This window comes from Podarcis gaigeae (genome assembly GCF_964106915.1).
Source record: "Podarcis gaigeae genome assembly, chromosome: 8".
Taxonomy (NCBI): Eukaryota; Metazoa; Chordata; class Lepidosauria; order Squamata; family Lacertidae; genus Podarcis; species Podarcis gaigeae.
The window spans coordinates 54,733,528-54,757,953 of record NC_139684.1 but is presented as its reverse complement, the minus strand read 5'-3'; the positions used below and the strand labels follow the sequence as shown (position 1 = coordinate 54,757,953).

Genomic DNA, 24,426 nt, shown 5'->3' with positions numbered 1-24,426 from the left:
ACTGACAAACATCTTCACGTAGGATATCAATACACACTCACACACACATTTGGGAACAGTTACAGATAGGTAGCCGTGTTGGTCTGCCATAGTCAAAACAAAAAAAATTCCTTCCAGTAGCACCTTAAAGACCAACTAAGTCAGTTCTTGGTATGAGCTTTCGTGTGCATGCACACTTCTTCAGATACCTGAAGATCTGAAGAAGTGTGCATGCACACGAAAGCTCATACCAAGAACTGACTTAGTTGGTCTTTAAGGTGCTACTGGAAGGAATTTTTTTTGTTTTGACATTTGGGAACATCTGCCTCACTAATTGGTCCAGATATCAGTGCCTCCTGGGGCCCGCCATATGCATTGGTCTACAACTCCCATCAGTCATGGCCATATGGTGCTGGGGTGACAGAAGTGTGGCCACTGTGCTGACTGGGGCTGATGGGAATTGTAGTCCAAAGCATCTGGAGGGTCCCAGGTTAGAGAAGTCCACTCTAGGGAGTGGCACATGTTTGCCTGCTGGAATAGCACCTTAAACTATATAGACAGTGTGGTGTAGTAGTTACAGTGTTAGACCGGGAGACCAGGATTCAAATCTCCACCTGGTCATGAAGCTCACTGGGTCACATTGGACCAGTCACTGCCTTTCAGCCTAACCTGTCTCATGTGATTGTTGTGGGAGTAAATGAAGAGGCAGGGAACCATCCACCTTGAACTCACTGGAATAAAAGGTGGGATATAGATACTCGAATCTTGCTTGTGGGTTTCCCACAGGCATCTGGTTGGCCGCTGTAAGAAAAGGATGCCAGACTAGATGGGCCATTGGCCTGATCCAGCAGGCTCTCCTTATTACCCCCGACATTAGAGATAGAACATAGCCAACATTTCCTCCACAAATCTGTGTAAAGCCACCCAAGCTGGTGGCCGTTTTTGCATGAAGTAATGAGTTCATAGCATTTGGGATGTTTGAACTGGGGACTGCATGCTCCATAACTTATCCTCTTTAAGACTTTGCAAAACACCAGCTTTTCAATTGTTTGCCTTTGCAGAGTGACTGGCACACATTTATTTGGCTGCTCGTGTGGTACAGTGCTTTATTGTCTGCTGTATGCATACTTCTGTTTTGCAATGGCCTGCAGCCAAGACAATAAACTGTCAACGACAATGTTGCAAGGACCAAGCATTATTGCGTTGGCGCTGTACCTGGAGCGGTCAGCTTTTGCCTGGAGAAGCAGCTCTCCTGAGCAAGTTTTAGTGGCCTGGGTGGAATGTACATTTCGGCCCTTGGAGCAGAAAATAAATAATCCTTATCCTTTGTTCCTCTTCGGTTGGGGAGAGCTTGTGCATCCTAGTTTCTGCCTCCTACTTGTGATGAATGGAGCTTTCTGGAGAGCCCGCTTTACTTATGCCAATTTCACTAGTTTCCTTGAAGATTATGTAGCGAGAACCACATTGTAAGTCCCGAAGGAAGGAAGATCCTAACATAAGAAGTAGAAACTGGACTGTTATTAGCATCACCTTACTTTCTGGGTCCTTTTGATTATAATATTGGGACTATGAATTTTCACTCTTGAAAGCCAACTGCTATTGTTGCATTAGTTTAGACTTCTAGTTTGCTCTTCATGGTTAATTCTCAGGCAAACTACTCTCTCTAGCTTCCTTCTGCAAAGCAGACCTACCCTACAGTGCTGTTGTGGGGATTTCTGAGATGTTTGTGAAGGGCTTTTAACTTTGTCTGTGAAGCAGTATTTTCTCAATCTCATTAGAGCTGCAACCCCCTGTCCACTTACTTTGGGGTAAATCCCACTGTACTGAATGGTTTTAATTACAAGTAAAGATCCAGAGAGTTGTGTTGTAATGCTGCTGTTAGTTTTCTATCTTGCATTCATAGTTTCAGTTTGGGCAGTGCTTTGTCTCTCTGTTTCTGAAAAGTTATCTGGATGCTGGTTGGAAGGGACAGATTGTCTCCCATCAAGATTGGGCTAAGAATTTCCTGTGGCACAGAGGGAGGGGAAACATTTTTTTTGATTGAGGGCTGCATTCGATCATAGGGAACCTTCCTGGGGCCGCATGACAGTAGTTGGTGGGGCCAGATATGAAAGTGGGTGGAATCTATAAATATACATTTAAAGTAGTATCATACCACTTTAAACAGTCATGGCTTTTACTTTTATGTGGCTGGCATGTAGCCTAGACCCTGTCTGCACTGTCTATTTAAAACAGTATCATACCAATTTAAACAGGCATGGCTTCCCCCAAGGAAGTCTGAGAGTTGCAGTTTGTTTAAAGGGTGCTGAGAGAGGTACTCACAGAGGTACAATTCCCAGAGTTCCCTGGAAGAGGGATTTACTCTCGTAACTGTAGGGGAATAGGGGTGTCTTAATAACTCTCAGCACCCTTAGCAAGCGACATGTCCCATAATTCTTTGGGGGAAGCCATGCCTGTTTAAAGTGGTATGATACTGCTTTAAATGGACAGTGCAGACAGGGTCTAGGCTACATTCCAGCCACACGTTTCTACACACATAAATGTACATCTAGGTAAGCATCATCACACTTCAAGGACACAATCCAACCAGGCAAAAGCAATCGAGGGGGCTCTGGAGCAGGGCTGGTGGAGTGTGTGGCCTGGGAAGGGGGAAGTCTCAAGGACCAAATTGAGAGGCCTGGGTGAGGGCACCTCTGGCCCTCGGTCCTGAGGTTCCTCACCCCTAAAAAGAAGCATAATGTGGGGAATTAGGATTTCCTTTTATATCCCTTGCCAGTCACATACTCTCCTGTGTTTCGTTGTTGTTGAAATCATGGATTGAAATGTTGGTGAGCCCTCTCAGAGACCCTTCTGGAGTGACAGCTCTTGGCCTCCTTTCAGCGAAACCAGTTGGGGGTGTTTGTGTGTGTCCCCCAAGACAGCACATTTTTATTGACCTATAGTCCTGTGTCCCAAACCATAGGTGAGTGGGGCAGGCTAAGGTCTAGACTGGTTCAAGGGCTGGTCTTTTTTAGGAGACGGCTCAGCCGGAAATGGGGGCCCTGCTTTAAAGGACTTTTTGATGGAAGTGAGTCATCTGCTTTCAGGGTAATTTCCCCTTCAGTGTATGAGCTCACAAGATGCCCATTTAGTAAGACTTTGCGTGAGCAATGAGCGTTATGTTGTAATCAAACTCCTATCTGAGCAACTGGGGCCCTTTGAATGGCTTCCTGCTGCCTTTTTTTTAAAAGTATTTTTTTAAAGCTACCTTAATCATGCATTCCTCTGACTGGAGGGAAGGTGAGGTTTAACTCCTTCATCCCTGCAAAGTGTTTCCAGGGACAGCTGGAGAAGAAAAAGGGAAGGCCATGGCCTCCCAGCTTAATCTACCTTGCAAGATTGTTGTGAGGATTAAATGAGAGGGAGAAAAAGGTGGGATATGAATACAATAAATAATTAGTCTTGTCTTCCACCTTTTTCATGACTTGTTTTCTACTGGGCATCTTCCACCAACTGGTGCCCTTCAGCTGCTTGGGACTACAATTCCTATCAGCACCTGGTTGGGTCTGATGGGAGTTGTAGTCGAAAACATATGGAGGGCGTTGACATCTGAAGTTGGTGACAGCTGCTTTAGGGAGTGATGTTGGTTGGGCACCATGGATAGCATGCCTGTTTTTATTTGTTTGAAATACATTTATTTGAACCTGTCTTTAAAACAAAGAACAAAAAACTCTGCTTTTAATTGGTTAGTTATGTGAATGTTTGGCCTCATTTAAAGCAGTATTGTACCACTTTAAACAGCCACATCTTCCCTCAAATAATTCTGGGACCTGTAGCTTCCTAAACTAAGGTTGGGGACATCCCTTGTTCAAAACCCAGAAGAGGGTCACAGCTCAGTGGCGGAGCCCCCCCCCCCCAAAAAAAAAGCTTAGTGTTTTCTGTGGAAGTTTCGGAGTAAGGTTACTCTTTGTGGTGTGCATGGCAGGTCTTGTCCACCTAGATGTTGTTTTCTTGCATTCCTTTCCCCAGAGGCACATCTGACCTGGCATGCCTTGCTCTGTCCTTCCAGCCCAAGCAATAAACAGCTGGGGGCGGGGGGGGGGGATGCTTGCTCCAAGGTGCAAGGCTGCCCCCAAAGAGAAATTTCACCGAGAGACTTGTTTCTGAGGAATTTTCTCTTTTTTGTGATCTTTTTTATTTGATTTTTTCAAACATACACATTTTCCAAACATAAACGTTTTTCAAACATATACAAATACATTTCCATATACAGAGATTTCTCTGAATCTCATGACTTCCCCCCTCCATCCCCTCAGTGGGTCCTAATGTCAATGTTTTCAATTGCATATTGTATCGTAATCTATGTTTTATATCTATATTATCCATCGTATTTATTACACTACAAGTGTAATAATCCTGCTAATGTTTTCATCTGCTTACAGTGGTTTCCTAAACAAATTATATTTTTTCCCCATTCTTTCCTGAAGTTTTTTTCTTCTTGGTTCCTGAGCTTTCCGGTCAGCTTTGTCATTTCAGCGTAGTCCATCAGCTTAGCCTGCCATTCCTCTTTGGTAGGGACTCTTTCTTCTTTCCACCTCTGGGCCAGATTTCTGAGGAATTTTCTCAAATCAGCATGATAACAATATTCAGGAAAGCTCTTTTCCAATTCCCGTGCTTACACTGGGATCTGTCATTGTGAAAGCAACATGACCTGCCTATTAATATAATATAATATTACTGTAAACTGCTTTGGGAACCACTGTGGTAAAAAAAAAAGTGCCATTGTGCTGCTAGGTGTAGCTCTGCGCCAGAAGAACCCGTGTAAGCCCAGTAATGTGGAGAGTGTTTTTGGCATAGCCAGTATTTTTGTGGGGCTGCAACAGCGCCTGACCAGAGGCCCCATAGCTGCATTTAGGGCTGTTAACAGCAGCAACTCTTTCTTTTCTCTGCCTCCCCCCCCCCCCCAGCCTCTGCAACATATCTGTCCATTTGAGGCCCTGTTTCCATAGATGCCTTTTCTGCCTCTTTCCCTTGGGGAGGGTGGGAAGTCGAGTCTGATGCTTACAATATCCTAGCTTTCGGATTCAGTCTCCTATTCCAGGAGGGCCTCTTCTGGTAAAGTTTGGGCAGGCCTGGAAAATATTTTGAATTCCTGGAAGGCAGCATCAAATTTGTAGGAGAAGCCCTACAGAGGGTTTCCCTCAGCCTATCCTAGCATGGCAGTAAAAGCTGTCTCGCACAGTCACCCTGTGGTCAGTTTGGTGGTTGGAAGAGAAAAGGGGTGTGCCATGTATAAGCAATCAAATAATAGCCCCATAAAAGAGCACGTATAGGGAGCGGCGCAAGGCCAGGCTGGCGGTTTTATCCACACTCCGAGAGATTTAACAGAACATCATTTTTAGATCTGTGCTCTTTCTTCATCTCCATTCAGCAATTGCAAAGGGAGAAGGGAAGGGTTAGGGGAAAGGTTAGAACTTCAGAACAACATAAGAGACTGCTGGATCAGGCCAATGGCCCTTATAGTCTAGAATCCTATTCTCACAGTGGTCTACCAGATGCCTTACTCACAAGCAGGATTCAAGCACAAGAGCCTTCTCCCCTCCTGTGGTTTCCAGTAACTGGCATTCAGAAGCATCCTGCTTCCCATCACCAAAGCAGAGCAGAGCCATTGTGGCTAGTAGCCATTGAAAGCCTTGCCCTCCATGAATTTGTTCAGTTCTCTTTTAAAGCCATCCATGTTGGTGGCCATCATGGCCTCCAGCATGAGTGCGTTCCAAAAGCAGCGACATGGGGAAATGTAAACATGTTTCACCATCATGCAAAGTGGCAACCGTACATCTATTTCGCTATAAAGCAGGGATCGGAATCCACCTGCTGCCTTCTGGATGTTGTTGGACTACAGCCGCCATAATTCCTGATAATTGATTGTGCCGGGTGAGGCTGATGGGAGTTGAAGTCCCGACAACCTCTGGGAGCCACAGGTTCCCCGTCCCTGGCATTGGCCAACTGTATAGCCGAGTTGGTGACTGTCAGCACACCACGTACCTGTGAACTCAAAGGTGGAAAGAATCTTTTTTCATTGGCGGATAGTTGGATGGGAGGGGATCTGACTTTTGGCCACAGCAAGAACACATAGAGTCCTCAGAACATAGGGAGCTGGTATATACAGAGTACACCAGCAATTTTCAAGTTCTCTCACCCCAATGGAACACTTGAAAATTGCCGAGGGTCTTGGCAGACCATCTAATGATATTCCTCTGCCCATTCTTTAGCAATTGCAGTGCCCTGTGCTAGATGTTGTATGATGTTAATTGCATCTTCCCCTCCCTTCTTTTATTTCTTAGGTACCGTATTTTTTGCTCTATAAGACTCACTTTTCCCCTCCTAAAAAGTAAGGGGAAATGTGTGTGCGTCTTATGGAGTGAATGCAGGCTGCGCAGCTATCCCAGAAGCCAAAACAGCAAGAGGGATCGCTGCTTTCACTGCGCAGCGATCCCTCTTGTTATTCTGGCTTCTGATATGCAGAATATCTTTTTTCTTGTTTTCCTCCTCCAAAAACTAGGTGAGTCTTATGGTCTGGTGCGTCTTATAGAGCGAAAAATACGGTAATTGCGTTTTATTGTATTCAAGTTGCAACATAATAAAACACAACGTGAGAAATAAAAGAAGCAATGAAATACAAGTAAAAGTTGATATGAGTATTTAACGTGATGGGCATGCTTTCTCCAGTCTTCAGCCACAAATCCACAGAAGTACGGTGGACCACCTGGATGAAGCTGGTGGTCCTGTCCACTAATGGCAGTTTGGGAATCCCTGGTCATCCACTGAGTGCCGAAAGCTCTCTTTTGAGATTTCAGATGGGTCTCTCCCAGCCCTACTTGGGGACCCTGTGTATTGAACCTGACACCTTCTCCTTACAAAGCTTGTGCTGTGCCACTTGGCCATCACCCTTCTTTTTCTCTTGTCCTGCAGACAGCTCCCCCTTCCCTGCCCTGTGTTTTCTGTGAACGCCCACTTGGGCTTTGAAAACCGTACAAAACATTTTCTTCTCATTCTTTGCTTAAGGGGCCTCAATCAGCCACTAGTTGTAAACAAAACAATCTTGCTGGGGGGAAATGTGCTTTCGGCCTCCTGGGAGGAAACACAGTACAGGAAGCATGAAGGAACTTAGAACTGAGAGCGAGATGCAGAAGGGGCCAAGAATTAGTAGGCAGAGCAGTTTGGTGAGATCTATAGACTGGCATCTCACTAAAGAATTAAGTATGGAGTTGAGTGACGGTAACTCATTCTGCAGAGTTACTGCTTGGCATGCCGTACTGAAGCTTAAACTTCCACAAAACAGTGATGTGCAGAAGTAGCAAATCTGTTGTGTGATCCAGCACCAAAATGTGAAATGGAATATTTTTTCCAAGCAACGGAGTAAGTATATTTTAAGGGTGGCCCTTTTGGGTTGGCACCTGCTAGCAATTGATAGACCGCAGTGAAAATGCCTGTTATTTACCTTTTTATAAACAGGCATAGTTTGGAAGGTATGAAATCTTCCCCAATCTGGTACCCTCTGACTGCTTTCAACTACAATTCCCATCAACTCCAGCCAGCACAGTTTGATGGCAGTCATGGTCCGAAACAGCTGGAGGACACTGGTTGGGAAAGACTGATGAGAGACTGGCATCAAGACTCAAAAGAGGCTGGCTTCCCCCTTCCACCCACCTCCTTGGGGCTCCAGTAGAAACTTATGTTTGGAAGTAAATTCTGAATCTCTGCGTGTCCTGCTGCTGTGGGAGGGGTGGAGGGCAGCGGGACGCACAAAGGGAATTCTCTGGTTGACTCACAGCTCTGGCACTTCCTGCCCAGGAGAGGAGAAGTGGGGAGGAGAGACTTTGCTTGTGCTAGAAGGAGGGTCCCAGGCCCTTAGCTGGTCTGCCAGCCAGTCCATCTGATAAAATCCTCCTCTGTTGTTGGGGTTGGAACACTTCACAATCTGAAAGAACAAGAAACCGGCTAATGAACAGCAGCACTTGCTATTTATTTGCTTTGCGTTCTTTAAACTTAAATAAGAGCAAATGATCACAGGAATCGCTTTATCCCCAGCCAAACCATTGGTCCATTGAGCTCAGTATTGTCTGCACTGACTGGCAGCGACTCCTCAGGACTTTTAACAGGATTCTCGCTCAGCCTTGCCTGGAACCTTGTGGATGCAAGGCAGACTCTGCCATTGAGCTATGGTTCTTCCCCATAGGAGTGGGGCAAAGAAAGTTGGGGTAAAAGGAGAGAGCGGGGCATGCGGGAGGGAGAGGAGAAGGACAACCCTGAATGATTAGTTTGGTTTGAGCTGGAATCTGCAGCAGCCATTCCTCTGAGATAAGCCCCACTGAGTCCAATGACACTTAACTTCCAGGTAGGCCTCTGTGTGTGCACTTACTTAGTTCTACTGAACTCGGTGGGACTTACTTCCGAGTAGACATGCATTGGAATTTAACCGTAAACTGGCCTTTCTTCTCAAAGCAGCTCCACTTTGCTTGTGTGTCTCCTGCTTTGTTCAAAATCACCCAGAGTCTATATCTTTTTTTTCCTTTTTCTTTTGTGTCCTTTTAAAATTTTACATCATTTCCATTGCCTTTGCTCTCTTTTAAAAGGCACAGGTGTGTGTATATTCGTCTCAGCGCAGGGTGTCTTTTCTGAAAGCTTCTCGTCTCCTGCTCAGCGGTTAGGCATGTCATTTTGTTTGCAAACAGCGCTTTTTATAAATAGGCTGACATAAGTCTCTAGCTCCTGGTTTGTTGTTTTTAACCCATTTCCCCCATGTGTATTCATGTTCTTTATTTGTGGGGAGGGGAGAGCCAACTAATTTCACCAGTAAAAGAGGGAGCATTTCTTACTAGGGCACCAGGCAAGTTCTGTATACAGACCGGAGAGTCCTGCCTGGGATGTTCCACCCAGTGACCTTTGCTCATTGATAAATTACTTTCCTTTTCCACTTCAAAGAAGATCTTTGCATGAACTGGGCAGGGGCAGTCACATGGGCACCCTCACGTCCTTCTGAAGGCCAACCCTTTTTGGCTATAGCAGTGAAGGTGTCTCCTTAGTCTTAATTTAGAAGGAGGAGGTGCAATGGGCAGGGGGGTGGGTATATGTGGGGTGAGGAACCGCATGACCGAGGGCCAGATGCAGCCCCGCCAGCCCTGCTCCACAGCCACTTCCAATGCTTTTGCCTGGCTGGAATGTGTCTTTGAAGTGCAGTTGTGCTTACCTAGATGCGTACGTGTGTAGAAACCATTTACTTTGATGTGGGTGGAATGTAGCCCAGGCCCTGTCTGCACTGTATATTTAAAGCAGTTTAAGACCCCTATTGCTCTGAAAGTTCCCAGAGTCAATCTCTCTTCCCAAGGAACTCTAGGAATTGTAGCTCTGCGAGGGGAATAAGGGCCTCCTAGCAACTCTCAGCTATAGCTCCCATAATTCTTAGGGAGAGGGAGAAACCGTGTCTTGTTTAAAGTGGCATCATGGTGTTTTAAATTTATGGCGCGAGTATGGCCCCTCTGTGAACACTTCACTCCGGTGATCCTTTTGAGCACGGTTCATGTGATGCTGACTGCAAATTGTACCTCTGGGAGCCATCTTGTACAGCTTGGGAGGTGTGTGTGCCAGTTGCTGACCTCTCTCTACACTGTTCAGCCATTGGTGCCCTGCCACCCGCTGTCTTCCCCCTTCCCCCCCATCCCCTCTGCCACCCCCTGCTGGCCACCCTAACTCCCCTCCTCTCTGCCTCTCTTGCAGAACGTGCTGGCCAAGGCGCTCTACGACAATGTGGCCGAGTCCCCGGACGAGCTCTCCTTCCGTAAGGGCGACATCATGACGGTGCTGGAGCGCAACACGCAAGGGCTGGATGGCTGGTGGCTCTGCTCCTTGCACGGGCGGCAGGGCATCGTCCCCGGCAACCGCCTCAAGATCCTGGTGGGCATGTACGACAAGAAGCAGCTGCCGCAGCAGACGCCACAGACACCACAGCAGACGCCGCAACCGACAGGGCAGACCCCCCTGGCCTACACTCACCAAGGGGGCTACACCACGTCCCCCGCCTCCCAGTACACCTCTATGCACCCCTCCTTCCTGCCCCAAGAGGACAATGTCTACCTGGTGCCGGCGCCAAACAAGGCCCCGGGGGCCCCCCTCCACCAGGGCACAGTGACCACGGGCCAGTTCCAGTCGCCCCCGGGCAAGCAGCCCCCCGCCTACCCAAAGCAGAGCCCCTCTCAATGCCAGGAGGTGTACCAAGTCCCAGCTGGACCGGCCAGCCCACCCCAGGACATTTACCAGGTCCCTCCAGCTCCCGCAGGGCTGGGGCAGGACATCTACCAGGTGCCTCCTTCGCTGGATGGACGGGGATGGGAAGCCCCAAAGACCCAAGGAAAGGTAAGCCTCTGAGGGGCACCTGTTCACTTGGCAGGTTTATGGGGTGGCCACCCTTGCAGTACTGCATTCATTTCTGATTGCCTCACCTCGAAAAGGATATTGCAGAGTTGGGAAAGGTTCAGAAAAGGGCAAGCAGAATGATCAAGAAGATGGAGCGACTCCCCTATAAAGGAAGGTTGCAGCGTTTGGGGTTTTTTAGTTTAAAGAAAAGGCAAGGAAGAGGAGACAGGATAGTTTATAAAATTATGCATGGCATAGAGGAAGTGGATGGGGGTACGTTTTCCCCCTTCTCCCGTTGCTAGAACCTGTGGACATGCAGTAAAGCTGAATTTAGGAAGATTTGAGGCAGGCAGCTAGGTAAATTATGGAACTCTCTCTCTCCCAGGAGGCAGTGATGGCTTTAAATGAGGATAAGGTAAATTCATAGAGGAGATGGCTATCAGTGGCTTCTAGCCATGGTGGCTATGCTCTGCCTCCACAGCTGGAGGCAGCAGTGATTCTGAATACCAGTTGCTGGAAGCCACAGGAAGGCTACTGTGAGACCAGGATGCTGGACTAGATGGGCTGTTGACCTGATCCAGCAGGATGTTCTTATGTTCTAATGTTCCTTCAGAGCACCAGCGTGGGGAGAAAGGGCAGCCAGCACAATCTGAGAGGTGGGAGCGCCTTCCCTATAAGGACAGCTTAAAGCAGCCTCCCCCAAAGTGGGGCTGGTGGGAGATGCAGTCCAAAACATCTGGAGGATGCCAGGCTGGTATAAAGAAAGGATACCCTATCCGCATGCCAGCGGGTGATTGCTTGTACAGGCCAATGACGACCAACTCTGCCTTTCTTAAGCCTGGGCAGCTTTGCATTGCATTTGACAGGCACACTGGCCAGCAAATCAAGCACCGATTCAGTATTCTGTCCTACTTCCCTGCATGCTGTCTGATCTATTTTTAAATTGCCACTTGTGTGTTTATGCAAATGAAAGTAGATTATCTCCCCCCCTTTTTTTTAATTTTAAGAAAAGCAGAATCAAGTCTTAAAATGTTGAAAACCCCCTTAGGAGGAAGAGCAGGAGGAGGGGGAAAGGAAAGGTGGGTTAAGTGATGCCGCCGGTTTCTTGCCCATCACTGGCTTCCGTTGTGAATAGGCAGAGGCAGCTCTCCCCAGCCCACCCTCTCCGGGTTTAGCACGAGAGCAGAGAGTCAGATGCAGGAACGATGCTCTCAGGAGAAATCCACCACTCTGCCGTCAAAGTGGGCAAGAGTGGTTTTTATTCCTGCAGTCAGACAGTGGTAGTAAAGTGGCTGTGAAGGCACTGTCTTGCGAGTTTTGGCACAGAGAAAGAGAAAGGGGCATAAATGGTTCCTTGTTAGCGGTTGCTGAGCTGGGCGCTTTTCACGGTCGAGAGGAAAGTGCTTCTTCTGCATGGGGTCCATTATTATGAATTATCTGTACAGCCTCGCACGCCAGGGGTGTCCATCATGATTCCCTTCAGAGGTGGTTGGTGGACTCCAGCTCCCATTAACCCTGACCATTGGGCAGGCTGGCTGCAGAGGCGGATGGGAGCTGGGGCCCCCAGTGACATCTGGAGAGGGCTACATCAGCTGCCCCTCGGACACATGCAAGGAGAAACAGAAGCAAAGAAGTTCCCTGTCCCACGGAGCTCATAGTCAAACTGTGCCTGTTGAATTCAGGTGGGTGGGCATAAATGTGAAATGGTGGGAGGCGATGGAAAGAACAACAACGAGGAAACACATGCAGGTTGCTGTTGTTAGAACACTAATGAATGCACTGCTGATCTGCATGGCATTCAAGACCACAGTCCGCTGCCCTGATGGGCTTACAAGGTATATTTTAATATAAGGGAGGCAAGAGGAGAAAGGTAAATGGGGGAAAGCAGAAGAAGCCATTCTTATGTCTAGCTAAAGTAGAGGTTGGGGACCAGGGAGTTGTAGCAAAGGGTGGTTGGTGGTTATAGAATTGTTGAGTTGGGAGGGACCTCAAGTGTCATCTAGCCCAACCCCCTGCAGTGCAGGAATCACAGCTAAGCAATGCAGTTAACTAATTTGTTTAAAATATTTTAATCCTGGCAGGTAAGTATGAATTGCTAAAACCGCAATAGAACACTCACACACCAAAGTCTTTCAGCTAAACATCAGTAGTAATACCAGAGGAGCCAGCCTAAAGAGCAGTGCCTTAAGCTGGCTCCTGCTGCACCCTGCTGGCTCTGCTGACCTGGGGGTTCCTGCAGGGGGGAGAGAAATCCATTTGCGACACCAGCAGCCACACTTCAGACTGCAAAGATGCCCTGGGATTTTTCAGCCTGCCTTGCTCATTGTGGGCAGGCAGCAGCTACCCCATTGTGGCAATCAACCTACTACTGTCTGCTTTTAAAAACTCCTTGCTTCTCTGCACGGGGGCAGAGGCAGTTAGTGTTCCTGGACTGCTGGGGCTGGGTTGCCTCCCCCTGCCCCCAAGTGCTGGTGCTTGCATTCCTTACAGAGAGCTTCCTGGAGATTTGCACCAAGGCAGCTTGCCTCCTGCCTCCGCTGCCTCCCTCTGCAGTGGAGGGTGGAGACAGGGGCGTGTGTGTGTGCTCCAGCATGGCTTTCCCCTGGGAGGGGGGTTTGCAGCAGGCTGTGAGGAGCGGTTTCCTGTTTCTCCCTGGGAAAGGAAATGGCCTCCCTCTGGGTGGGAGGCCTCCTTATCCATCTCTGAGGCTCCCTCAACTTGGTTCCTGGGCAAGCCTGTTTCTGGATTGGAGACGGACAAGGCTCTTGTAAGGAGGCATCGCTGGGCATGGCTGATGCCTTTGGTTTTTCCCAGAGTGCCATATCAAAATGTGGGGTCTTGCAGTGCAAGGGGAGAGCAGAGGGTTGGAGCGTTTGGTTTGCCTGCAGAAGTTCCCAGATTCAGTCCTCGGTAGAGAACCTCTGCCTGAAACCCCAGAGAGAGCTGCTGTACATCAGAGTGGGCCATACTGAGCTAAGTGGACCAGTGGCCTGACTGAGGCTGTGTACACACCATGTACTATCCCTGCCCCCAAAATCATGAGAGTTGTCGTTATGCCTCGCAGAGCTACAGTTCCCATCGCTCTAAATAATATCTAGTTCCCAGGAATCTTTGGGGCTGGGGAGGAGAAATGTGCTTTAAATGAATGGTGTATACACAGTCTCAGTGTAGGGCAGCTTCCTGTGTCATACCTGAACCCCTGTTTCATTCAGAACCTTGAGGACTGGAACCTTCGGATTGTATCCAGTGTTAGTACACACAGGTCCTGCTTTACAATCACAAGGCATCCCCCAGAAATCGTTCCTTAGGCGAGCGTTTGCATAACCTGTTGGCAATTTCCATTGATTCCTTTGAGGAAGTTTCCAGTGCATTCCTGACCATGGAATTTTGACCCCCGAAAGCAAAAACCAACCAACCTACCTACCTGGGAAAACCCAGGGAAAATGCTCTCTGGTTAGTCTGTTTGCTCCCCTTGCCTTCCTCAGCCAACTAAAGGCAAACAAGGACATTACAAACCTGGGTCTGTAAATTTCCGTGTGTCTGCTCTGAGCCGAACGTAGTTAGATACAGTCCTTGTTTTATATTTAGGAGGTGGCTCACAGCTCAGTGGCAGAGCTCATGCTTTGCATGCAGACAGCCCCCAGTTCAATCCCTGGCACCTCCAGGTAGATGAGGCTCTAGCGGCCTGAATCTCTGGAAAGCCACTGCCAGTCCGTGCAGACAGTATTGGGCTGGGGAGACCGATAGTCCTGTGTGTTGTGTGTTGGCAGTAGGCAAAGCACCTGGCATGCTTGTCCTCTGTTAAGTAGCCGCCGCTGCTGCTGCTGCTGCTGGCTGACCTTGAAGGAGATTCGGATGGAGCAGGCCTGGCAGAGCAGTAAATGATTCAGGAAAAAAGCTTCTCTCACTTGGCAGCCGGCCAGGCCTGCCTGCCTGCCTGCCTGCCTGCCTGCCTGCTAGGTCCCCACCCACGCCTCTTCCTCGCCGGTGACCTTGTTGCTTTTTCCTGCCTTCGAGGGCAGGCCAAAGGGGTACCATGCAGGGTGTGTTTGTGTGTGTGTGTGTTTGGGGAGTGGCTCACGGTGGCGCTGTGCGAGTGGCACCACTCTGGGCAAACCTGCGTTGCAGCATCTGGCTGCTTCTGTGCCATGGGAAGATCTCCATTTTTCAGGGCAGTGCCACGTTACATATTACATTTGTATCCCACCTTTTCCTCTGAGCAGCTCCAGGTGGCATGCAGGGGGTCTTCTGCCCTTTTTAGGTTAGGCTGAGGGGCAGTGCCTGGCCCCCAAGGTCATCAAGGGAAAGATTTAAGACCAAGCGGGGATTTGAACCCTGGTCTCTCCCAGGTCCTAGTTGGTTACCCTAAAGCAGTGTTTCTCAGACTTGGGTCCCCGGCTGTTGCTGGACTGCAATTCCCATCCTCCCTAGCTAGCAGGACCAGGGATCGGGGTGATGGGAGTTGTAGTCCAGTAACAGCTGGGGAATTTTGACCACTGACCATAAGTGAAGGTTCTCCTAAAGATATGAAGCGATGCCATCAAGCACACCTCTGGTTCGATGGCTGCCATCCTGAGAACCACCACTTTCCCTTTTCCAAACAAAACAAGTTCCCACACCTTATGGTTGTGGTGTTTGGAATACGTGGGCTGTGCATGATGAAATCTTGAAGTCCTTGGCAGGCTCTGTTGGCTTGAAAACCTGCAAAATGCGTATTTCCACCCTCATGAGAATCTTATTAACTTGCTAATTATATGTTGGTTTTCCTGCTTCTTTTAATTTTTGTTGCAAAGCATCAGATCTGTAGATACTAGCATCCAAAGTGTCTTGGGAGACTTTAGATCTGGGGTATTACCTGGGAGAGGTTGCACATTTGCTGCTGCCACCAGCTCTTGCCTGGGGTCATTTGTGTAGTTTGGGATTGGGGGTAAGTGGTTGAAATGTGCCTTAGTTGAACTATGGCACTCGCTCCCACAGGGGGAAATGATGACCACCAACCTAGATGGCTTTAGAAAATGATTAGACAAATTCATGAAGGAGGAGAGGGCTATCAGCGGCTACCAGCCCAAAGGGCGATTCTGTGCCTCAGTGGTTGGAGGCAGCAATACTTCTGAATACCAGGAGCAAAGAGGGCTCTTGTGCTCAGGTCTTGCTTGCGGGTTTCCCCACAGGTACCTGGGAACAGAATACTGGATGTGATAGGCCATGGGCCTGACCCAGCAGGGATTTTCTTGCGTTCCTATGTTCTTAGGAGTGCTTTGGCTCACTAATTTCTGTATACCAGACCTTGCAGACACCATGTTTTGCATCCATCCCCTCTCTGACCCACCTGCCATTTCTGAGGTCCCCATTCCAGGAGGGCTGAGTCTTCATTAGTAGCTACTAGGCATGATGGCTCAGCTCTGCCTCCAAGCAATGCTTCTGAATACCAGTTGCTGGAAACCGCAGGAGGGGAGAAACTGCCCTTGTGCTCCGGTCCAGCTTCCCTGAGGCACCTGGGTGGCCATGAGCCTGACCAATAGGCTCTTCTTGTGTTCTTACGGCATGCGGGGGCAACGTGCCTCCTCTCTGAGCTTCAGTGTTTTTGGCAGCTCTTTACTCTACCCCAGGCAGATCAGAAGCAGGATAAATAATGCAACCTGAGTGCATTGTTATAATTTAGTTAGCAAGAGCCGGCTTTTGCAAAGACTCATTCCTGCTTAACCTTGTAGCGGAATTCCACGTTTTTGTTGTATTGCACTCTGACTGTGCACAAATGCGCTTGGAGACTCCTGCAGCCTCTGGCTTCCGATGCCTCTCTATGCATGCACTCCCCCCCCCCCCCCCGCTCTGCAAACTAGCGGCAGCCGGGAAGGCGTCTGCGGCAGGGTCCCTCGCCTTCCCCCCGCCTCCAGAAGCGGCCGCCCATGAGGGAATGAGCGCACATTGTGCTTCATCTCCAAGCCCTTCATTTGCTCAGAGCCAGAAATAGAACATGATGTCATCCCTGCCTCCCCTGAAGAAGGGGCTCCTGCTGCAAGGTGCCTGGAGGTTCCTTCCAGACAGGGGCTGCCTGTGGGCAGGCAGCACCCTCTGCTGGAGGAAAGGACGAGCTGCATCCTATGTGACACACACACACACACAGAAGCTATTTAAGAGCATCTTTTAGGATCAGTGGCATGTTCCCAGTACTGTTCGCCCCAGCATGAAAAAGCTCTTCAGCAGCATTTGGGCATAAGGAAGCATCCAAGAGGTCAGGGCACTGGATAGTGCATTGGACTTGGCTGAATGCTTGGAGGGGCGCTGATGTCCCCCCACCCCTGGCTTTTCAGGGTGACTTTGAGCTAGTCTTTAGGGCATCTCCCAACCCCCCTAAAAGTGTGGGGGGGGAGGAAAGGATCCTTGGTGAATGCAGTAGGTGAGCCTGAGATGTTGTGGTGTCTCAGACCCATTGGAGCCCCCAGAGTTAGCTTCAGGCAAGTGGAGGTCAGACCTGTGACTTTCCCAGCCAGGTTCCCACCTGCCTAGCCCAGCAAACATTGTCTCATCCACCCCCTTTCTTCCCCCTTGCAGGTTGTCGTCCCCACGCGTGTGGGTCAGGTCTACGTCTATGACTCCCCCAAAGGAGAGCAGGATGAGTACGACTTTCCCCGCCACCTCCAGGAGATCTACGATGTGCCCCCGACACGGGGTCTACTGGGGAACCAAGGCAGCCAGGAAGTGAGTGATGCCCTGCCTTCTAGAAGTGGGGGGAGTCTGGTTGGCATGGGGCCCACGCAGGTGGGTTGGTGGTGAAACCTCTGCTTCCATATCACCAGCCCTCAATGGGTTTCAAACTCATTGGAAATTAACATCTCTTGCTCTCCTTTTGCCAGGTATATGACACCCCCACCTTGGCAGTCAAGGGCCCCAACAGCAGGGATCTGGCTCATGCCCAGGATATTTATGATGTGCCCCCCAGTGTGGAAAAAGGCCTGCAGGTGGTGAGTATGGCGTGCAAGGTTTCCGAGGGGTGGAAGTGGGGAGGGCCTCTAGCTTCAGTGGCAGGGGCTGTGGTGGGGGGCTGCCCCAGTGCTTAGGAGAGCCACTCTGACCCCAAGGCAGAGTAGAAGGCGCTTGACCCGGAGGCAAAACAAAAATTGCCAAGAAACACCCACCCCACCAAGTACACTCTCCAAAGCATAGGCTTGATTTATTGTGTAACTTAAGAGAAACAGTTTTATGGCCACAGATGTCAAGAAAAAAAAAGCTGAATGCTAGACCCTCCCCCAGAGCCTCTTGAGGGCAAGAAACTACCAAGAGCCCCCCCCCCCCCATTTGCCGATCTGGGCACCTTAGACAGTCTTTAGGGAAAATGTCAGTCTTTGGGGCCCAAGTGAGCGCCTTGAATGGGACCCAGAAACGAACTAGCAGCATGTTACAAGCAGAGGGGGCTACAGATGTGCTGCTGGGTTAAACGCCAGCTTTAATACCCTCCTGCAGGTGTACGACATCCCCCCATCGGTCAGCAAAGACGTCCCCGATGGCCCCGCGCGGGAGGAGACCTACGACGTGCCCCCCGTCTTCTGCAAGGCCAAGCCGTTTGATCCCTTACGGCACCCACTCATCCTTGCCCAGCCCTCCGCGCCGGCGGCAGAGCCTTACCTGCCTGAGGATGTGTACGACGTACCTCCGGCTGCCAGCAAAGGGGTTCCCGAGTCCCAGGAGATCTACGACGTGCCGCCCGGCCTAAGGAAGCTGGCGAGCCAGGAGGTCTACGACGTGCCGCGGGAGCTGCCGGTGGGCAGCAAAGACGGGGAGGGCGACTACATCTACGACGTGCCACCCCAGGTGGACCGGGAGGGCAAGGCGGGCGACGGCAAGCGCCTCTCGGCCTCCAGCACGGGCAGCACCCGCAGCAACCACTCCAGCTCCTCCCTGGACATGGTGCCTGTCAAGGAGGCCCCTGATAGGGACTTGCACCTCGACCAGGACGTTGCCATGGAGACGCTGGCCCGGCTCCAGGGCAACGTGGGCACCGCCGTCTCCTACCTCATGTCCTTCATCAGCGGCAGCTGGCGCAGCCCCGAGCAGATGGAGGTGCAAGCGGCCCGCATCCAGGGGGCGGCCGAGAGCGTCCGGGGGGCGCTGCGGGAACTGCTGGAGTTTGCCCGTGCGGCCGTGAGCAGCGCCTCTCAGGCCTCGGACCGCTCCCTCTATGCCAAGCTGAGCAAGCAGGTGCAGAAGATGGAGGACGTGTACCAGGCTCTGCTGCGGCACAGCCAGGCTCTGGATGGCTGCGGCTGGGCCCCCGGTGCCCTGGTGGCTGGCAAGCCGGGGTCCCCGCCGGACGACCTGGAGCACCTGGTAATGTACTCGCGGGGGGTGCCGGACGACACCAAACAGTTGGCCTCCTTCCTGCACGGGAACGCCTCCTTGCTCTTCCGGAGGACCAAGGTGCCCCCCACCTCCCTGGGAGGGGATGGCAGCCTCGCCCACGGCAACCCGGCTGACAAGGCAAGCAGCATCCAGTCCCGGCCCTTGCCCTCTCCGCCCAAGTTCCTGACCCAGGACTCGCCCGAGGGGCAGTATGAGAACAGCGAGGGCGGCTGGATGGAAGACTATGACTACGTCCACCTGCAGGTGGGGTTGGGCGGCGGGGAAGAGGAGGGGTGTGCTGTGGGGGGGGGAGGGAAGAGTGCGCACACAAAGGATACAATATGTCAATATCAACACCAGCAAAATTAACACCTCCAAAATTGACTTTTTTTTAAGGAGTTTTGTAGCCCAGGTGGCAGAAACAGGAAGGCCCCCTCCTCTCTCTGCTCTTCACCCACTTTGCCTTAGGTTAAGTATTGCCATTAATATACAAAGCCCCTAAAGTTTATTGGGCCCTGCACAAAGATTTTTGCTTTTTTAAAAAAAAACAGGCCCTGCCTGCAGGTTTATAATCAAATAATCTGGGCCAGCCCTTTCATGAGACAGGGTGAGGCAACTGCCCAAGGCAAATGTGCCCAGAGGCTTGCTGCTCTCGGGGGCTGTAAAGGCTGCTGCCCCATTACCAGTGCTGAAGTATGTTCCAGCTGCTGGTCTAGTCAGTTTTTGTATGTAGAATAGCAGGAGCTGCCGTTGTCGCCTTTGCCTCAGACGATAAAATATCTTTCAGCTCAACCAACGAGTGTGCCTACCAGTCACATGTCTTCTCCAAGACTTGTTTGGTTTTGCTGCAGCAGACTAACACTCTTATCCCACTGGAATTTGCACACAACCACCTCCAGTGCCGCCTCTGGTCCCTGCCAGGGAGAGGCTCTCAGGGCTGTGGTGGCCTTTTGCCAGGTCAGATCATGGGGCTCTCTTGCTCAGGGCTGTCTCTGTTGATGGGTGCTGGTGCTCCAGACTCTCAAGGGAGCCTTCTCCTGGAGATGTCAAGGTTTGAACCTGGGGACTTTACTCCTGCCAGGCAGGTGCTTGAACAGCTGGGATATGGCCCATCCCCAGTGGTGGAAAGCTGAAAAACAGGCAAATAGGAAATGCCTTTTTGCAGAGTCAAGTCACTGATCCAGGTAGCGCAGTGTTGCCTACACCTGCCCTTACCAACCAGATGTCCACCAGATGTGCTGACCTGGGTTGATTGAAACTGCAGTTCCAAAACATCTGGGGGGAGCCAGGTTGGTGAAGAGTCCTTTTTTAGATGCCTTGGCCCAGAACCTTTTCAAAGTGAAGGTGCCGGGGGCTGAACTTTCTGCATGCCAAGCAGATGCTCTAGCACTGATGGAGTGGGTTCCTTGTGCTGTGGGTCTGTCCCTCTGGTTGCACCCGCACTAACCTCCTTTTCACCCCTTTAAAAAACAACTAGGGAAAGGAAGAGTTTGAGAAAACCCAGAAGGAGCTGCTTGAGAGGGGCAACATCATCCGGCAAGGGAAGGGGCACCTGGAGCAGCAACAGGTGAGTGGGGTGGGCTTCCTGGGTCCAGCCCCACCACTAAGGCTTTTGCCAGGCACATGTCAATGGCGCATGCACAACATGGTCATCGCCTGTAATGCTTTTGGCAGGGTATGAGTTCATGGAACAAATGGCAAGGTGGCCCAAAAATGTTTGGTTGCCACTGATGGTAAAGGATGCCAGGGTAGCTTAAGCAGGGCAGACCATGTGGCACTCTCCACTCCTGCCTCTCCACCTTCACCTCCCATTCACTGCTTTCAAAAGTCTGCTGCCTGAGTCACTCTGCCTAACGGTAGGGCCGGCTTGTGTGGATCTGTGGCTTTCAGGATGCCACCACATCCCAGTGGCAAAGCCCAGGTTCCCAGGTAGCCCTGTGGGGAGGAAGCTGGCTCATTTTGTCACAAGCTGGGGTGGGGGAGCCATTTGTCCTTGACAGCCCACCCTTGCTTGACGGAGCACCCTGTGCTTTTTCCCCCCTGTCCGCAGCTGAAGCAGTTTGAGCGCCTGGAGCAGGAGGTCACGCGGCCCATTGACAACGACCTGTCCAACTGGACGCCCCCGCAGCACTATGCCCACGTGCGGGCCGGGGACGGCGCCTCTCTCTGCCCCTCGGACCGGCAGCTGCTCCTCTTCTACCTGGAGCAGTGCGAGGCCAATCTCACCACCCTGACCAATGCCGTGGACGCTTTCTTCACGGCCGTCAGCACCAACCAGCCCCCCAAGATCTTTGTGGCGCACAGCAAGTTTGTCATCCTGAGCGCCCACAAGCTGGTCTTCATTGGGGACACTCTCTCGCGCCAGGCCAAGGCCCAGGACGTGCGTCACAAGGTCACCCACTACAGCAACCTGCTTTGTGACATGCTCAAGGAGATTGTGGCCACCACCAAGGTGGCCGCACTACAGTACCCCTCCCCGGCTGCTGCCCAGGACATGGTGGCACGGGTCCACGAGCTCGCCAACAGCACGCAGCAGTTCCGGATGGTGCTGGGGCAGCTCGCGGCCATGTGAAGCCCACCCTTGGCTTCGTAGGGGCGGGGGGAGGCCTGCCGACGATCCACACCCACCCACCCAAACACTGCAAATGGGCTGTAAATACTTATCCAGACTCTCCTGGGTTGGTGGGCTGGCTGCTCCCTCCCTTCCCTCTATGCTCCACAGACAATGGACCTTCCTGCCAGTGGTTCCCATGTGCCTGATGTGGTTCACAAGGGAGGATCTTGACGGCCCTGATGGCAACCGGGGAGAAGGTGGTGGAAGGCAAATAGTTATCCTTCCCCTTCCCCCACACCCTGTTTGATTCTGAAATGGTTTGGCTAATGAGCACTATTTAAATCAAATAAAGAGGCATAGAATCCAAGCAATTAGGGGGTACGGGAGAAAGATTGCTCTGTGTGTGTGTGTGTGTGTGTGTGTGTGTGTGTGTGTGTGTGTGTGTTTTTCTCTTGCCATGGTTACATCAGTGCCCTTATCTGTGGGAGAGCCTTGGGATGCCAGCAAATGAATTTGCCCAGGTTGTTCAGTCGACACAGAAGGAAGGTGATCAGCTCCACAAGCAGAGAGAGAGAGAATGTGTGTGTCTCATTAGGGTTGTCAACCAGGCAGATTTGGTCTAAAACTTTGCATGTTCAAAACAGGGGAGAGCGTTGATCTGTTCCAGCTTCACCACCATGCCTGGACGAAAAGTAAAGTGCCGATGTCACAGTGCAAATGCACAAAGCTATGAGCTGCGGCTGCATTTGGAATATAGTGGTACCTTGGGTTAAGAACTTAATTTGTTCTGGAGGTCTGTTCTTAACCTGAAGCACCACTTTAGCTAATGGGGCCTCCTGCTGCTGCTGCTGCTGCTGCTGCCGCTGCCGTGCTGCTGGAGCACGATTTCTGTTCTAATCTTGAAGCAAAGTTCTTAACCCGTGGTAATATTTCTGGTTTAGTGGAGTCTGTAACCTGAAGCGTATGTAACCCGAGGTACCACTGTACTGTGTATGGCCTCTGGATATTGTAGAGCTGGAGAAGGTTCAGAAAAGGGTGGACAAAACAACTGACTCCCCTGTGAAGAAAGGTCGAAGCATTTGGACCTCTTCAGAGACAAGGCTGGATAGAGGTGGAGTGATAGAAGTTTGTAAAATCATGCACGGCATGGAGAAAGTGGAAAGAGAAAAGTCTTCCCTCCCTCTTTCATGACGCCAGAACTCCAAGGAAGCTGAATGTTGGGAGTTTCAGGACAGAGAAAAGAAAGTCCCTTTTCACCCAGCTCAGAGTGAAACTTGGCTTTGCAAAGCTCCTTCTGTGGTGCTCATCCTTTCCTCTTCTCATTGCCATTTCCCTTTGCTCTCTTGAAGCATCTCAAGATAGGGCCAGGAGTGTCCCCTTGTCTCAAACCCCGGGGAGCTGCTGCAGGTCCCTGTAGATAAGGCTGAGCCAGGTGGACCTGTGGTCTGATTTTGTGTAAGGCACATTCTGTTATTCCTGGTTGCCCTGGGCTGGCACATGGAGAGGCTGCGCCTCCATAGAGAAACTGCCGCTTTTCAATGTTTGGAATGATCACATCTTTATGCTAAGGCAGTAACTCTGGGCAGTAACCACAGGGCCAGGAGTAATATCAATTTGCATTTGTAACATTGGCTGGGTAGGGACCTGCCCTTAAGATCCTGTTATTTTGACCTGCAAATTTAATCATGGTTAAAAACAACAACCCTGAACTTGGCTTCCTTGCTCCTTTCAAAGACCCAGATAGATTCAATAGCTTGGCTGAGCCTGGCTGGAGAACAGGGTAGTGGCAAATGTCTGGGTAATGGCAGCCTGGATGACTGACTGCCTTGGCTCAAGTACCTAATCAGCAGCTAATTCTAACTCCTCCTCCTGCCCTTTCCCCTTCCAGAATCACAGTGACTTGAGTGGATAAGCCACTAAATGGCTGGGAAAACACTGTGGGGAGTGTGTGTGTCTTTTTGCCATCAATTAAAGAGCTAAACATGCTGTAGAAAAACTGGGGGGGGGGGCTCATACATCACCATTTACACCCCCATGTTTTGGAAGATACGTTCACATCTTAGCAAGGAAAGCTGGAAGTGGTTCTCTTCTCTGCTGTTCCTGAGCGGAGCAAAGGGGCCTGTGCAACCCAATGCAGGCTTACTCACAAGTAAGTTTCACTGACTTCAGGGGAGTTTACTCCCACAGGATTGCAGCTTGAGAGAGCCTTCCACTGTAGCTCAGTGACAGAGCCCCTGCTTTGCATGCAGAAGGTCCCGTGTTCAATCCTTGGCACCTCCAGATTGGGCTGGGAGCAAACCCTGCCTGAAACTCTGGAGAGTCACTGAATGTAGATGAGAGCAATGGTCTTGACTATAAGGCTGCTTCCTATGTTTCTGGGTGGCACGGATCTAGCTTGGGTTTTGGATTGGTCAGCAGCCTGCTCTGCCTGTGAATTCAGCCTCAGCACAAGTGTGACATTCCCCCCAGGTTGCTGTCTAAGAATCTCACTGGAAATACGTAAACCCACTGACCACCATTAGTAAAACCACTGCCTTTCCATCTGACCACAGGACAGGAACTTAGCCCTTAAGAACAACTTGAATAAGAAATCGGACAGCTGGCCATTCTTTGTTCTGCACTCAGCATCCCTCTGGAGCACCCACAAGAACTGCCACTGGGGGTGCAGTTCTGGGACTTGGATGGTAGAATCCCTCTATGCATGCAGAAGGCTCCAGGTTCAATCCCCAGGACTGAGAAAGAGCCCTGTCTGCAACACTGGAGACCCACGACCAGAGATAGAGGGGAACCCCCCAATGGTCTTAAGTCTATGTAAGACAGCTTTCTATGTTTTTGAATAGACTTGAGAGGGTGGTAGAACACCTGCACTGGACTGCGCTTCCCCTATATTTTAAGGCCACCCAAGTTGGTGGCCATCACTGCCTCCTGTGTAGGGGAGTTCCACAGTTTAACTATTCACTGCATGAAGAAGGACTTCCTTTCATCTGTCCTGAATTTTCCAACATTCAGCTTCATTCAGCATGAGACCTCTTCCTAAACGAGGCTCCATGCACCGTCTTGTATAACCTTTTCTGGCTTGTCCAAACTCTTGATGGGGCTCTTCTGAGGCAGCTACAGGGCATTTGTAGGGCGCACAGATGGCAAAGCTTTTTCAGCTTGAGGGC

At 50.7% G+C, this 24,426-nt stretch overlaps 1 protein-coding gene across 1 annotated transcript in view; it reads left to right on the top strand.

Annotated features, from left to right (window-relative positions):
- BCAR1 (BCAR1 scaffold protein, Cas family member) overlaps window positions 1-21,629 on the top strand; it is a 37,528-nt gene extending 15,899 nt beyond the window's left edge. Inside the window, exons 2-7 of the mRNA XM_083751412.1 lie at window positions 9,736-10,371; window positions 16,924-17,070; window positions 17,226-17,333; window positions 17,833-18,972; window positions 20,186-20,275; window positions 20,759-21,629. Of these exons, the coding sequence (XP_083607538.1) occupies window positions 9,736-10,371; window positions 16,924-17,070; window positions 17,226-17,333; window positions 17,833-18,972; window positions 20,186-20,275; window positions 20,759-21,280 (2,643 nt within the window). The 3' untranslated portion in view covers window positions 21,281-21,629. The remainder of the gene's footprint in view (window positions 1-9,735; window positions 10,372-16,923; window positions 17,071-17,225; window positions 17,334-17,832; window positions 18,973-20,185; window positions 20,276-20,758) is intronic.
- Window positions 21,630-24,426: the final 2,797 nt, after the last annotated feature.